The sequence below is a fragment of the Pteropus vampyrus genome, unplaced genomic scaffold, assembly GCF_000151845.1.
Source record: "Pteropus vampyrus isolate Shadow unplaced genomic scaffold, Pvam_2.0 Scaffold253, whole genome shotgun sequence".
Classification (NCBI taxonomy): domain Eukaryota; kingdom Metazoa; phylum Chordata; class Mammalia; order Chiroptera; family Pteropodidae; genus Pteropus; species Pteropus vampyrus.
Genome location: NW_011889034.1, coordinates 247,450 through 264,007, shown reverse-complemented (window position 1 = coordinate 264,007; position 16,558 = coordinate 247,450). Strand labels below are relative to the sequence as shown.

Genomic DNA, 16,558 nt, shown 5'->3' with positions numbered 1-16,558 from the left:
TGCCGCCTGTCAGCCACATAGCCCCGCCCTGCCCCCTGCGTGGAAGCTCAAAAGGGTTCACAGGCAGTAAGGAGACCACGGCCCTCGGGGAACCGGAGCATTCTAGCAGAGGTCCCGCCATGTTCGCAGCTACTCCAAAGCAACTGCCTTCTGAGCCCGGGTCCCCCCAGGGGCCAACGAGCAGACGGGCTTTGAACCAGCACGCCGCAGGCCCACCTGTCACACCGCAGGCTTGCCTGCCGCTCCGCAAACACCGGGCACCCAGGCGGAATCTGCAAAGCTCAGCGCTTAGCCATGGACAGCCGACGCTGGACCTCTGTCAGCTCTTCAAACAGACCCCGATCCAGGTTACAGAAGAATGTTTAAGGACACAGAAAGATGGGCACAAAAAATTAGGTAGAAAAATCAAGTTATAGACAGTATGTACACAGTATGATCTCATTTTTACAAAATATATAATATGTGCTTAGGGAAAAGAGTGGAAAGATAATACTGAATACAGCACATTTCTAAAGCACATTTTTATTTCTTAAAATCCCTACAATTAATGCATTTGATTTTCCTAATACCAACCCAAATGGCCATGGATCCAGCCTCAAGGACTCAGGGTCAGGAGCAGAAGGGACAACCACACCAGGGTCACAGGGCAGTGCTGAGTGCCTGAATGGGGCGTGCACAGGGCACAGAGTGACAAGGGGAGGCGCATCCAAGCGGCTGGGACAGGGCGTCTGTGTGCTTGGGGCCACTGGCCTGTGTGGCGCCCGGGTCTCAGCCAGTGTCCACTGAGTGAACACCCAGGAGGCAAGGCCCCCGGGATGCATGGCCAGCCACAAGCTGTGATCTGAAGCACAGGTGAAGTCCCCAGCTGGGATGGGGGGGGCGGGGGGTAGGGGCTGGTCTGCAGTGAGGGCACCAGGCCTCGATTTGGGGACTAAACTAAGTTTCCATTCTGCTCCATCTTGTAGTGTCTGGTGGATCCAGGTAAGTCATGTCACCCAGGGCTTCGGGCTCGCCATCTGTGAGTGGGTGCTATTACTCAACTCTATGGGGGCGGGAGTCAGTGAGAACCGACAGAAAATACGACACGTTAGAGCCCGTGATGGCGTCAGGAATCATTTATCACGTGCTTACATCGCACTCACAATGGGCTGAGACGTGTGTTGACCAGTTTACAAATATTTACACACTCTTCTTACCCTGAGAGATATACTTTTCCTACCCTGGTTTTACCAGTGGGGAAACTGAGGCACACAGGTCAGTCTTGCCCAAGTGTCCCCTTCCTAGCCAGAAAACCCTGCCACTGTCTAGACATGTGGTAGCAAGTGGGTAAAGGCAGCCTGTCCCTGCTCTGTCCATGTGCCCGTGTCACCTGGACTACTCAATCCGCTCCTTAGCGTCGGCTCCCCCCGACTCTGCCCGAGAGCAACACTTCCCTTCTGCCATCTGGTGGTAGTCAAGGGGCATGACACTTCCCTCCCAGATCACCTCCGACTAGGGGGCGAGGCGGGTGCTCAGGGCGTGCTCAGGGCTGGGGGATCACGGTGTGTTTTAACTGTGGGCCCAAGGCATTTGTTCAAACCCCTTATTGAACACATACAGGGGCCGTTTTCACTCATCCCACGATTCCTTATGCAGTCTCCACCACGGAGCCAAGTACCGGCCTCTGCTTACCGCCAGGCCCCAGCGCCCATGAAAGAGGACATAGCATGTCCCCAGCACTCCAGCCTCAAACAGGGTGCAGACAGGGAAAGAGCACCAGAACAGCTGGCACACTGACGAGGGCATGGTGTGGCAAGTGTGGGAGAATGACAAGAGCCAAGTCCCAGGGCAGTGGGAAGGTGGCCACTGGCAGAACAGACACCCTGACCCTCCCAACCTGAGGCAGCAGAAGGGAAGCGAGCCGCGAAGGGTCAGGACATGGGTTGGAGGAAGACGCTGTGTCCACAGGAGGCGCAGGAGCCACCGAGGGGAGGGGCACGACAGGACCAGCTGTGTGGAGACCGGGAACGAAAGAGACTTCCAGGTATATTTGAGAAGCGACCAGTTCCTGTGGCTATGTGCTTTTCTCCAGAACATTCGGCTGCTTCAGCCAAGGTGCCTGGTCAGGGTGAGCTGGTGGGCACTCCGAGTGTCCGGCTGTCATTGGCGGTGTTCTCCAGTGTCGGGTCGGTCCCGCTGGGCAATGGTGCTGCCTGTCCTGTCTGTCTGTCTCCCGGTTCTGTGGGTTACTACTGGTGAGGGTTGCAGTCCCAACTGTGACCGTAGGTTTGTCTACTTCTCCTTCCAGTCGTTCTACTGCATGTGTTCCGAATCTCTGTTGTCTGAGGCATTTAGGATGGCGATGTCTTCCTCGGGAACTGACCCCTTTATCATTATGGAAGGGCCCTCTTTGTCCTTGGTAATTTTCTCTGCTCCAAAGTCTGCTTCATCTGATCTTTATAAAGCCACTCGAGCTTTCTTTTGATGGGCGAGAGAATGGTATATCTTTTTTATCCTTTTACTTTTAACCTACCTATAGCATTATATCCGAAGTAACTTTTTTTCGTAGACTACGTGACGGTTGGCCAGTAAACAGCCCATTCTGCCCATGTGTGCCCCGTCTCTGCCTGGGCCGTTTGCGCGTAGTTACTGAGATGTCAGGGTTTGTCTGGCACTTTGTTTTCTCTTAGCTCCCTCTGGTTTCGTTCCCATTTTCCATTCCCCGCCTTCCTATGAGTCACTTGAACGTTTCGTAATATTCCATTTTGCATTATCTGTCGTGTTTCTGTCTCTGTGTGGTTCTTGCTGGCCGCCCCCTGGATACAGCACACACACCTGACTTACCAGTCTAGGAGGACCAGCGTCTCACTGTTCCAAGGGGCAGGGAGAAACCTTGCCACCACGTAAGTCCCTTTGCCACCCGCCCTTTATGACATAATTGTCTTAAATATTACATCTACGTATTTTGAGAATCATATTTTTTTGCTTTCAATAGTCCAACATTTAAGAACTGTAAAACTACTTTAAAAGAGAGAACGCTCTAGTGGTTTCCCTAGTGGTCACCTTCCCTGACATGCCAGGGTTCCCTGCTACCGTCTTCTCTCTGTTCGAAGGACTTCCTTTAGCTATTATTTTAGTTTCCCTTATTCTAAGAATATTGCGCCTTCATTCTGAAGGGGGTTTGGTGGGCGCAGAGTTCCGCTTGACAATTCTTTTCTTTCAACACTTGAAAAACGTGCCTTCTGGACTCCATGTTTCTGATGAAAAATCTGACCTTCGAATTGTTTCTCCTGTTAGCAATGCATCGTTTTGCTCTATTTTCCATATTTTTTTTGTCTTTAGTTTTGAGAAATTTGATGATGATATATCTAATGATAGATTTGGGGAGTTTATCCTGTTCAGAGTTTACTCAGCTTCTTCAATCTTTGGGTTTTTCTCTTTCAACAAATGTGGGGCATTTTCAGCCATCACTGCTTCCGATGTTCATTCGGTCCTCGCTTTACTGAGCTTTGCTTTACCGCACTTCAGAGACATTGCATTTCTTACAAATTGAAGTCAAGACCCTCCACCAGCAAAAAGATTACAACTCACTGAAGGCTCAGATGATGGTTAACATTTTTTGGCAATAAAGTATTTTCAGTTACGGAATATACATTTAGATATAACACCAAATATGCGTATTCATACTTTACAGATCACAGCATAGTGTACACGTAACTTTCACATGCACTCAGAACCAAACAATTCATGTGACTTGCTTTCCTGTGACACGTGCTTTACTGCGGTGGTCTGAAGCCGAGCCCACAAGGTCTCTGAGGCACGACTGTACCTTCTTCTCTCCTCTGGACTCGCAAAGGTAGACCTTTGATTACTGTCCCCCAAGTACATGAAGCTGTTTGGGGCTCTTTTTTTCAATCCATTTTCTTCCTATTGAACAGATTTGACTATTTCTATTGATCCAATTTCAAGTTCAATGACTCCTCTGTCATCTCCATTCTTTTGGGTCTATTTGGTGAGTTTTCAATTTCAAATATTATATTTTTCCTAATCTAATGTCTTTTTTTTTTTTTTGTATCTTATGCCCTTTTGCCGACTTCTTCTTCTTCCATCATTTCAAAGGTGTTCTTGTGGATGCACTTTTATGATGGTTGCTTTAAAATTCTCGTCAGGTAATTCCAACGTCTATACCATTCGGTGTTGGTGTCTGCTAATGTCTTTTCTCATTCAAGTTGACACGTTGCTGGTTCTCGGTATGGTGGGTAATTTTGTAATATATTCTGGATGTTTTGAGTATTTTGTCTCTGGTTCCTATTTAAACAATGTTTCAGCAGGCGGTCGGCCCATTTAGACTCAGGACACACCCTGACGGTAATTTCTTTTCCTGAACCTTGGCACCACTGCTCTGGTCCACCCTGTAGCACGCTACGCAGAGGCCAACCTGAAAGCTGGGCCGAAAGCCACACCAAAGCTTCTGCCACACGATTCTGGTGGGTTCCATGCCTGGGCTGCTCGGCAGTGTGCCCAGGACTTTAGATGCAGCCCTGAAGACCGCTCTCTCCAGTTCCCTCCTCGCTGTGAGCCCCCAGCTCTCCGGTGCAGTGCGGGTGCAAGTCTCTCGGGACTGCGGGACTGCTCGTCTGCACAGCCTCAGCGGGGAGGCGTGTAGTTCCCTCGCAGGGAGCAGGGCAGGTGGACGCAAGGGGGCACCGTCCTGCAGGACTACCTGCCTTGGGTCCTTTGGCTCCAGAGGCTGTTCCTGAGCGAGGTCGTCGCCCTGCCCGCTCTGGCTGTGGCTGTGGCTGTGGCTCTGTGGTTGCAGGTCGCTCTCGCTCCCTGGCGAGGACGTGTGAGTGGGGGCAACACACAGGGAACCCACTGCTGAGTCGTGCTGAGTCAGGAGGCCCTTAGCCAGCCACCTTTTTCTCCACCACCCAGGGTCTTCTGACAGTGGCCAGGGTTTCAGTCGTAATTAGCAGGAGGAATAAGATAGAACAGACTGTCTGTCTTTCCCAGAACCACCAATGTACTTTTTAAAGAGCTTCTTGAGACAGACCATTCTAAGTACAGAATACATGTTATATGTAGTCAGCAAACTTCTGAAGGGAAGAGGCCACTATTCGAAAGATGGCTAAGGCTGCTGTCGCCCAAGGTGCAGGCTTGAGAGTCTGCTGCAGCCTTCCATCCCAGGAAGCGTCCTCCCCCAGTGTCCCCCGGGGGCCCTCTCTTGCCCCACGGTCAGCTGAGGGGGCAGTCCCCGTCTCGGGCCGCTGTCAGGGAGGCGGTTTGCACTGGGCGCAGCTCTGCTCTGGAAGCAGATGCCTCGGCGCCAACTCTGCCTCTACGACTCATCACCAGGTCACTTTGGACTGTGACTCTCTGAGACTCAGTGCCCAACTTGTAAAATAGAGATAATGCTACAGAAGGCACACTTTGCACAGCCTCCACCACTAGCACATGGTCCCAGCCAGCCTGACTGCACCAGCAGTGTCCCCCTTCCGCCCTTAACCCTTCCCCACTCCTTTCTCCACCCAACAAAACGTCAACGTGAAAACCACGTCACTTCACTCCTCCAACCAGCTGCTTCCCCAAATCCTCACGACAAACCTGCAGGCGCCCGTGGCCTGGCTCCCGCGGCACCTTCCGCCTCGTCTCCTCCCACCCTGTCCCGGCTGACCCTTCGACACGAGCAGGCGCCTGCCCCAGGCCCTCTGCGCGTGCTCTTGCATGGACGCCCCCGCCCCAGGCGGGGTTGGCATCACGCGTGCTGAGGGGAAGGTGCGACGCTGCCTGGGTTAGAGTCTTGACTCTGCCACTTGCTAGATATGTGACCTTGAGCAAATATTTTTCTATGCTTTGGTTTCATCCTATGTAAAGTCACCATAGAAAGAGTGTCAACCTCCATAATGTTATCCTTAAAATTCAGATTATGTGTGTAAATGCCTTAGACTGGTGTTTGGCACATGATCAGCACTGAATGCGATATATGTAGATATAATTTACATATATCGTATAGTTTTTACTCCCCTGCTCCTTCAGGTCTCTGCTCCAATGTCAGCAAAGCCCCTGACCCCTACGTGACGCTCGAGACCCCCAGCGCTGCTACCTGCTGCTCCTGGCATTAACGCCTTCGACAAAATATATATATCTGCTTGTCTACTTTGGTCTGTAGGAAAGCTCCATGGGGACAAAGACACTGTCTATTTTGTCACCTCTGTCCTCAGCTCTTAGAGCAGTGCTGCCGAGGAGGTGCTCACGGACGAATGACCGGGTGAATGAATGAATGAAGTGCTTTCCTAAGAGGTCATTTTGAGGATAAACAAGGTGATGCACATACGCGTTTTACACAGTACCTGACACACGTCAGGTACCGTTAGCCATTTTTCATTCTCGTGTCTTTGAAGGGACAAGGAGGAAGGTGGGCCATGTGATACTTATAATGTCCTGATGCAGAAAGCGGGGGCCCTTCCAGCCCTCCAAACTTTAGCAGGAGCCTCTGGAGCCAGTGAAAGGGCGGGCTCGACGTGACGGCAAGGGAAGGACTTGTGCCGAGTTCAGGAGGGACTGCAGAAGCTGAGGGCGGGAGAACCGGGGTGTCAAGGAGGCCCCGGCCCTGGCCCACGCCTGCTCTGTCTGCTTCCACAGTCCTCACAGCTCTGAGACTTTGGGGGCGCATGAGCTGTCTGTCTCCCCTTTCCCGAGTAGGGAACTGAGGCTCAGAGCGTGAAGTACTGGCAGACGAGAGCGAGACGGGACCGTGGGCTCTGCCTACCGTTCCGGTCTCTGCCTCCGCTCCGTGACGGGTCACCAGGCGCACGCTGTTCGGACCGAGTCTGCTGTGATTCGGGTGCACTGCGAAACCGTGCAGCGGTCAGTAATCACAGAGAGCTATTCCTTACAGGCATTTCCTAATAAACGCCTTACACTTTTGAAACAGGGACTTTCAAGATACAGCGATGGGACCTGGGCAGACATGATTTCCTTGAATCTGCTCCTGGCCTGGGGCTGTTTGTGACTGTTACAACTTACAGTGATGAGGTAAATCATTCTCTTTTTGTTACTAAAATCTGACATCTGCTAAAATCCATGGGTGAGGTGCCCCCACCACCTTGCTATCTGTGCGTGAGTGCCCAGTAAGCAGTGCTCACTGTTCCCAGCGTGCAGGGCCCAGGACTAAGGCCTGGCACGATGACACAGGCACCTGCCTGCCTCCCATGCACCGCGTCAGGCTGACGGCACAGACGCCAGATGCAGGTTAAACCACCCACCCCGAGGTCTGCTGGTCTTGTTGGAAAGAGGGGACCCACAGCCACGGCGTCCCTACGGTTCTGCAGGGGCCAGGCTTCATCTTCCCTACTCGTGCCACAGCGCCTCCCCACCCCAAACCGCAGAGAGCCAGACAGGGCGCCACCCCTCTGTCCTTTCTCAGGACAGGCAGCCTCAGAGTCTGTCCGGTGTCCCTGGGAGTTGGCAAAGGAACAGGAGGGGCACTACAGGCAGATGGGAAGATGTGGGTTTCGGAGCAAAACCAGGCTGAAGTGCAGACTGTCCTCTACAAGGTGCATCCTGGGCAGGTCACTTGCCTGCTTTGATCCTGTCTACCCTCTAGACAGTGGACGTAGCAGATGTCCACACGGACCACGCCAGCTCGAGGCACTTCAACGTGCCCAGCCCATGACGCAGACATGGGGGTGGGAACTCGAGGTGTCCTGGGACGCACGGAGCCACAGAGTGGTGGCGCAGCAGAGCCCTGTGGGACAGAACAGGCATCTCTGGTGACGAGAGAGGGTGCCTGGTGCAGGGAGACCAACATCCCTATCCTTGCCAAAATCTGGGCAGGTCACAGGCCTGACGCCATTCATGGAGCTGGACTACTGGACACGCGATTCCTGCCTGTTGTCACAGTCTCCTCTTTGTGCACTTGGCACCTCCCTGACAAGAGCTCCCTGGGACCCTTTTCCCAAGTCCAGCCACCTGTCAGGACAGCCTCCTTCCCCTCCTGTGCTTCTCGCCCAGCGACATCAAAGCCCAGGTCTCTCGTTCTTCCCCAGTAGCCCTTCATGGGCAATTAGGAAAGGTCTCCGTATTTTATTCAACCCAGGACCCAAACTTTAGTTGGGCTAAAAATAGTCACAGAAAAATCTGTTCACTGTTAAGACAGAGAAGGTTTTTTTCTGCAAAAACAAAATTGCCTGAAACAACACTCATTTCTAGGAGAAGAGAGAGAGATTTTCATTAATTTTGCAAACATCCAACAGATTTTACCATGGGCCAACACACGCCCAGCCCTCCTCCCGGCCTGGGAGAGACCCCCTCTCGCCCACAGCCCTTTTTCCGGAAGGCCTTCTCCATTGGGAAGTAAGATGAAACAGCTCTGGTTCCAGAATCTCTAAGAGTCCTGTCGGCACACAGGGCTCTGACCGCTCCCGTGTGGGCCAGCGTGTCTGGGGGCGTGGGACACTGTAAGTCACACCCCCCGCATCATGTATCCACTCCTATGCATGTGATTGACAGCCCAAGGGAACAACGTGGCTGGTAGAGTGGGCAGGGCAGACTATATTAGCAGCACGTATGTACCACACCAGCGTATGCATTTTGGATCTGTTTCCCATTATGCCCTGTCCAATATTCCCATCCCACTTCACAGGAGAAAAACTGTGCTTCCGAGAGGTTACACAGCACACGAGAGCTCACCAGCGAGTGGTGACGCGGAGATTTAAACTTAAGTATGTTTTTTTCCCCAATGCATCAAACCAGCAGCCATTCAAAACACGTTTGCTCACTTGAGAATCCACTGGAAGTAGACTATGTGAACCGTGATATGAAACTAAAGCTCAGAAATTAATAAGTAATAAACAGTCACTGCATATTTTTACAGGTCTTTGTTATTCATTCAAAATTAGAATTCAGTTGTAAAATCTGACTCTTGAATGCATTCTTACTGAATAAAATTTCTCTATCAGCAGTCTGTTAAAAGGAATTAAGTATGTGGCAAGATACTTTAATTCTCTGCAAATCAAAATTGAACAACTTAAAGAATGTGTATTGCATTTTCCTCTGCGTAGTACACTTCTGTCAATGACTTCATAGCAATCACAGCGTCCCCCACTTTCAGCACCAGATGGTGCCTTTGTCACACTCAGTGAACCTCCGCTGACACACTGGCACTGAAGTCCCTGGTTGACACTAGAGTTCACTCCCACTGTACATTCGATGGGTTTCCACTGTAGTATCATACAGAGTAGATACTGCCCTAAAAATCCTTGGTGCTCCACCTGCTCATCCCTCCCCACTCTACCTCCCTAACGACTGGCAACCACTGATCATGTTACTGTCTCCATATCTGGCATTTTCCATTGTCTCACATAGCTGGAATTATACAGTGTGTAGCCTTTTCAGATTGGCTTCTGTCACCTAGTAATATGCATTTAAGGTTCCTCCATGTCTTTTCGTGCCTTGAGCTTTATTTTTTACATTTTTTTCCAGTTTTATTGAGATATAAATGATGTATAACAAATATTAGTTTAAGGTATACGACATAATGATTCAATATATGTATCTATTGTGAAGTGATTATCACAATAAGTTTAGATAACATCCATCACTTCATATAATTACAAATTTTTTTCTCATGAGAGCTTGTTTCTTTTTATAGTTGAATAAATACTCCATTGTCTGGAAGGACCACAGTGTATTTATCCATTCACCTGCAGAAGGACACCTTAATTGCTTCGAATTTTGTCAATTATGAATAAAACTGCTATAAACATCCATGTGCAGGTTTTTCATGTATACATAACTTTCCATCTTATTTGGGTAAATAACCAGTATATTTGCTGGATCATATGGCAAGAGCAGCCAGCCAAACTGTCTTCCAGAGTGACTGTGCCATTCTGCGTTCCCACCAGCCATGTGTGAGAGGTCCTGTTGTCCACATCCCTGCCAGCACTTGGTGTTGGCAGTGTTCTGAATTTTCACTGTCATAGGTGGGAAGTGGTATCTCATTTTTAATTTACAATTCTCTAATGATATATGAGGGCATCTTTTCATGTGCTTATTTGCCCTCTGTATATCTTTTTTTAATGAGCTGTCTACTCAGAATTTTTGCCCATGTTTTAATTGATGTGTTCGTCTTCCTATTGTGGTTTTCAGAGTTCTTTGTATGCTTTGGATAACAGTCCTTGATCAGTGTGTCTTTTTTTTTCCCCTCTCCGACCTATGGACGTTGCCGTTTCCCCTTAAGAACTAGATCTCTGAATGTGGGGCGTCCTCTCCCACATGCTTGTGGCGCGCACCCGGGGCCTGGCGCACCTGGGGTATGGTCCGTGGCTCTATCTAGGGCGCGATCCCAGGGCCTTCTGCATGTAAAGTAGACATGCTAACCACTACACTGTGGAGCCACCCCTGATCAGTGTGTCTTTTGTGAATATTTTTCCATCAGTGGCTTGTCTTCTTAGTCTCTTGGCAGTGCCTCTTGCAGAGCAGAAGTTTTTCATTTTAATCAAGCCCAGCCTCTCAATTACTTCTTTCATGGATCGTGCCTTTGGTGTTGTATGTAAGAAGTGATAACCAAACCCAAGGTCACCTAGATTTTCTCCTATGTTATCTTCTAGGAGTTCTATCATTTTGTACTCTACATTTAGATCTATGATGCATTTTGAGTTAATTTTTGCAAAAGGTGTAAGGTCTGTGTCCGTATTCACTTTTTTGCACGTGGACGTCCAATTGTTCCAGCGTCAGTTATTGAAAAGACTGTCTTCGTAACTGTCTGGACGGGGAGACGTATTCCTGGTGCTTTCTACTCCATCCTCACAGAATCCTCTGCTAGTTCACAATGCTTTCAGATTTCTCTTGAGATGTCTTCCTTGATCCATGTGTTATTTAGACATGTTTCCAATATCTGAATATTGGGGTCTCCCAGCTATCTTCCTGATACTGGTTTCTGGTTTGACTCCACTGTGTCTGAGAGCAGACACCCCACGTTTCTGTTATTTCCAATGTGTTAAGGAGTGTCATGGCCCACAGTGCAGTGGCTGTTCCAAATGACCTTGAGAAGGGTGTGTCATCTGCTGCCGATGGGTGAAGTGGTCTGTAGATGTCATTCTGCCCAGTGATCGATGGTGCTATTGGGTTCGACCATGTCCATACTGATTTCCTGTCTGCTGGCCCTGTACTCTGGCAGAGGAGATCCGACGTCTCCAGCCACAGGGGTGGGCTCTTCTCCCTCTCGGGCAGTTCTGTTGTTTCTGCCTCATGTAGTTTGATGCTCTATCGTTAGGTGCTTTCACACTGAGGGTTGTTTTGTGTTCCGGGGCAACATGTCTCTATCGCTAGGTAATGCCCCGTGATGCTGCTCACCCTGACAGCTTCCCTTGTTCTGAAGTTAAAATAGTTGCTCCAGCTTTCTTCTGATCAACATTAGCTTAAAGTTAGCACATCCACCTGTTCATTCCTTGACTTTTAATCATTCTGTGTCTTTATTTAAAGGAGCTCCTATAGTTGAGTCTTGTTTTCGGACCCACTCCGGCAATCTGTCTCTGAACACGCACCAGACCACTGGCACTCAAAGTGATCGCTGACAGAGTCTGGTCAACATCTGCCACGTTCGTTACTGTTTTCTAGTCACTGCCCTGGTCTTTGTTCTCATTTTTGTCTTCCACTCTTTTTCCATCTTTTGTGTTTGAATTGACTACTTTATGATTCTATTTCATCCCCTTTCTTAGTATCTCGGTTATGCTTCCTTTCTCAATTTTTTTTTTAGTGGCTACTCTAGAGTTTGCAATATACACTTACAGTTAATGCAAGTCCACTTTCAAACAACATCCGACCACTTCACAGGCAGACTAAGTGCTTTATAACAAAGTACTCCTAATTCTTTCCACCCAACCCTTGCATCCTTGCTGTCATTCATTTCGCCCGTAAGCAAACTATAATCATCAAATACGTTGTTGCTATTATTTCGAACAGGCTGTTATGTATTAGATCAGTAAAGAAAAATACAATTTTTAATGATACCTCCTCTTATTCTTCTTCCAAGGCTCTCTCGTTATGTGCATCCGGGTTGCTGACCTACGTTGTTTTCTTTCTCTCTGAGGAACTTCCTTTAACATACTCGCGAGGCAGGTCTACCAGTGACAAAGTCCCTCAACTGTCTGAGAAAACCTCTATTTCTCCTTCACTTCTGAAGGAGAATATTGCAAGCTATAGAATCCTAGGTGGCCATTTTTTCTCTCAGGACTTTGTCACACCCCTCTCAGCTTGCTCACGTGATTCTCAGAGGCCAGCTGTGGTTCTCTCCTCTGAGAACCACACAGCTCCTCACAGCTAAGGGTTCCCCCTAGGCTTCTCTCAGGACGTTTTACCTCTGACGCCTGGAGTTTCGATGTAATACACATAGGTATCGCTCTTCCGGCATTTATCCTTGTTCTCTGGGCTTCCTGGTGTGTGGCTTGTCTGACACTAATTTGGGGAAAGTTCTGTCATTGTTGCTGTAAAGGCTTTTTCTGCTCCTTTGTCTCTCTCTTCTCCTTCCAGGATCCCCCTCATGCATGTTACGCCTTCTGCAGCCGTCCCACAGTTCTTGAACATTTGTGCCTTTTTTTCGGTCTTTGTTCTCTTTGCTTTTCAGTTTTGGAAGTGGACGCTGATAATCCGAGACCTCAGAGATTCCTTCCTCGGACGTGTCCTCCACTAATCAGCCCATCAAAGGCTTTCTTCATTTCTGCTATGGTGTTTCTATCTCTAGCAGTCTTTCTGATTCGTTCTTAGGCTTTCCATCCTTCTGTTTACACCGTCCAACTGTTCTAGCGTGTCCTTGCCTACTTTTTACATTAGAGCCCCTAGCATAATAATCATAGTTTCTCTAAATTCCTGTTCTGATCATTCAAATATCCTGGCATGTCTGAATCTGATTCTGATGCTAGTTCTGTCTCTTCAAACTGCATCTTCTTGCCTTTTAAGTATACCTCGAAATTCTTGTTGTTGCTGGAAGCCCGATGTGATGTACTGGGTAAAAGAAACCCAGTACTGGTTCCCACAGAGGTTCTTCCATGGCAGGTGTGCTCTTTGTATTTGCTTGTTGTATGTCTCTCCAATTTGGTGGGGGGAGGGGGGGGCAGGGCAGTGGTTTGCCCTGTGACCACCATTATCTGACAGATCTAAGAGAATTGACTGTCTTTCTCGTCACCTTTTCACTTCTTGTTAAGAGAGAGTGACAACTTCCAAGCTCCTTATATGCCAGACCGGAATCCCTATACCTGTTTTTAAAATTCCAAACAATATAGAAATAGACAAAAACCAAAGTCCCCCAACAAATATAACCACCTAATAGTTTAGTAAGTATTCTTCAGAATCTTATTCCTCTAAGTATACAGAAACATACATACGCATGTAAGCTTTTACCAATGATATTCTTTACAAAAAGAGGGCCCTATAAAACCGCTATACCAGAGGATATGGTGGACACCTCCAATGCATAACATTCGCTTTTATTACTGCGTAATGCTCCTTTATTTGGCTTTGCCTAGATTTAATCAATCCTTCAACATAAAAATCCTTTTACATATAACTTTGTCTACCTGTGCACATCTATGGAATAAATTTCTAAAGGTAGAACTACTGGTCATTGGTTATATACATTTTAATTTTTAATACATATTGCCAAACTCCTCTCTAGAACGGTTGATCAATTTATATCCCCCAACAGTGTTTGGAGACGGTATTTCTCAACACTGTCCCTGGGTACTTTTAAACCTTTGCCAACCTGGTAACAAACAAGGAATATCTCACTGTGGTTTGTATTTTTTTTTATTTTTAGTACTAGCAAGTCTGAATATCTTTCATGTTTACTGGCCATTTAATTTCTTCTTTAGGAATTGCACAATTCTTAATTGCACAATCTTTACTAGATTATATAAGGAAGATATGTTTCTAAGAATGGCAAGTAGAAACTAACCTTAAACTGTGGAAATCCTCAATCCTAGGTATTATTGTCAAAGTTATATGGCCCGCAAGGAACGTTCTACTTTACTTCGCATTCACCTGGCGAACACATCATTTGCCTAGAATCCAATTCCACAAGGCTGGTGTCATTTGGAGGGAGTAAGCTGGTGAGTACCCACCTCTGCATCCTTGTGGACGAACACAGCACCGGCACTATCCGGGCGTGACATCAGTATGCAGAGCCATGACACCCAGACTGGCTACAAACTCATTAGAGCCTAGCACCCAGATCTCAGCGCTGCGAGCGGGGAGCGGGGAGCGGGGCTGGAGAGCTGGGAAGGGGCTTGAAGGAGCACCACGAAGGTGATTAAAGGGCTTGACAAATGAGAACTGTGAGGGGAGGTTAAAAGAACTGTGATTACTCAAGCTTGAAAACAAGTGAAAGCTGAGGGTGAATTCATAATGGAATCCCAATAAATAAAACTCTGCACGGTAGATGGTGATTGGCTATTTTTTGAATGTGCTGAGAACAAACGAAGAGAATTTGTACTTCAGCATGAGAAACTCAGCAGTATGGAAAGAAAACTTCCCTGAGAGTAATCAGACCTCTCAGCACCAAACGTGTTTGCCTGACAGTAAATCTGATGTGCGGGAAGGTACAAGCACCCTTCAGATCAGTAGGCCACCGTTCGGTGCATTATTATCACAATGAAAATTACTGAGTACCACAGGGAACAGGGTGGCAGTAAGGGAAAAGGCGGCTGGAGAACGAAGTGCGGCCCGCTTCTGACCAAGGGGTGGAGGGCACGAAGGGGAGGGATACTGAGGATGTAAAGAGGGAAACCTGTTTTTAAAGCATGCTTCTTCCTTTCCTCTATTTGCACAGCGGATCCACTTAGATATTCGGGTTGGAGAACATGACCTTGATGCAGCCATTGCTCAAGCGAAGGACAAAGTTAATGAAGTTAGCTTCAAGCTTGAACATCTAATTGAGCAAATTGAGCAAGTAGTCAAAGAACAAAACTATCAAAGGGTCAGTTTGCCTATTCAGCTCATTTTATATCTTCCTGCCAGGAACATAATTCTCCGTACAAGGCCCCTGAACCAAGGACAAAAAAACCTGCCTGTTCTCTGGTCTTTGTCTCTGAGCCACACCATTTGGACGGGCAGGGTGAAGGACAAGAGTGGTCCGCTGGACCAGGAGCTGCTCCAGGAGGGGCGGGGCTCACTCACCGTTGGGGTGTGAGCTTCCGAATGAACAAATGAGGGCTTCCAAACACAGCTCAAGTATGAGGACACTCAGAATGCCCACCTTCTAAATCACGACTCCGTTCCTGTGGCATTCTGTTTTCTGGGTCACTGCACTCAGTGGACTCCAGTCAGACGTGGGCTCTAATCTGCTCCACCGCTCCCTAACCTTGAGTCTTCTCTAGGATTCAGTTTCCTCACCTGGAAACTAAAATGAGGACAGGTGTGCTTGGCACAGGGCCCAGCTTAAAGCAAAATAAGAATTCAAACGACAAAAGTCCACAGCTGTTGGATAAAGCTCACTTTGCCAATGGTGACAGATGTAAAAAATCAGCAGTCAAATACTTGACATTTTACACCAAAATACAAAAATATCTGTCACCAGGTTGATCCTCACACCTTGCCTTTGGCTAACAACACACCTGTCTTAGAAAAGCAGAGACGGCACTGGGTACAAGATACTAATTGGGAACATTAAATGCCTCCACCAAATATAGCACCATCCCCTCAAATTCACGGGTTAAGTACTTTAAGAAACTAAACCTGCCTATTTCTCTTCTGCATAGGACCGTGAAGAAAATTTTCGAATGACCAGTGAAGACATAAATAGCAATGTTTTATGGTGGGCTTTTGCACAAACATTAATCTTTATCTCAGTTGGAATTTTCCAAATGAAGTACCTGAAAGACTTCTTTATATCTAAGAAGCTTGTTTAAAATGTTAATAAAGACAAATAACTACCTGCTAATTTGCTTAATCTTTGAGTCACCTAAATCAAAATACATCCATAAATGTGTATAGGCGAACTTCAAACAACATTGTTCCGTTCAACATCGTTTTGTTTCAATTTTCATGAGGAAAAAAGTGGACTTCCAGCCAGCGCCACTGTTAGTGTGGAGCGTGCACGTCCCCCCAACGTCCACATGGATTTTGGTGTTTAACATTAGCAGTGTTTTGGGTCTTTACTTAGTAGTTTGGTCATGTTTCTGTGACCAGAAACGTGCTAAGAACTTAACTCCTGTTGATAAGGATGAACCTGGGGTAAATTGGTTTCCTTACACATCATTTTGCTTAAAGTCATCGTTTCCAAAATCATATTGATATTAAGTGAAGGCTTACTGTACTTTCATGATTGCAGACATCAGAGGTTGCAACTAATCTTACAGCATTATAACACTGGTAAAATATTGCTTTAACAATGTAGCTCGTGAGTTTGATAGGATAAGCACATCATCCAGTTCTTACTTCAAAGTTGGTATAAATCAGAAGTTGGTATAAATCAGCGCTGTCCAACAGAAATAAAATGTGAGCTACATATGTAAATTGTTTTCTAGTTGCCACATTAAAAAGGTTTTTTAAAGAGGATAAAATCAATCCTACTGATACATATTTT

General features: G+C 47.4%; 1 protein-coding gene across 1 annotated transcript in view; it reads left to right on the top strand.

Moving 5' to 3' along the window:
- The window catches only part of LOC105301848 (transmembrane emp24 domain-containing protein 11), a 23,147-nt gene extending 7,199 nt beyond the window's left edge, over positions 1 to 15,948 (top strand). The window contains exons 2-5 of the mRNA XM_011374681.2: positions 6,914 to 7,014; positions 13,959 to 14,084; positions 14,804 to 14,950; positions 15,732 to 15,948. Of these exons, the coding sequence (XP_011372983.1) occupies positions 6,914 to 7,014; positions 13,959 to 14,084; positions 14,804 to 14,950; positions 15,732 to 15,881 (524 nt within the window). The 3' untranslated portion in view covers positions 15,882 to 15,948. The remainder of the gene's footprint in view (positions 1 to 6,913; positions 7,015 to 13,958; positions 14,085 to 14,803; positions 14,951 to 15,731) is intronic.
- The last annotated feature ends 610 nt before the right edge of the window (positions 15,949 to 16,558 follow it).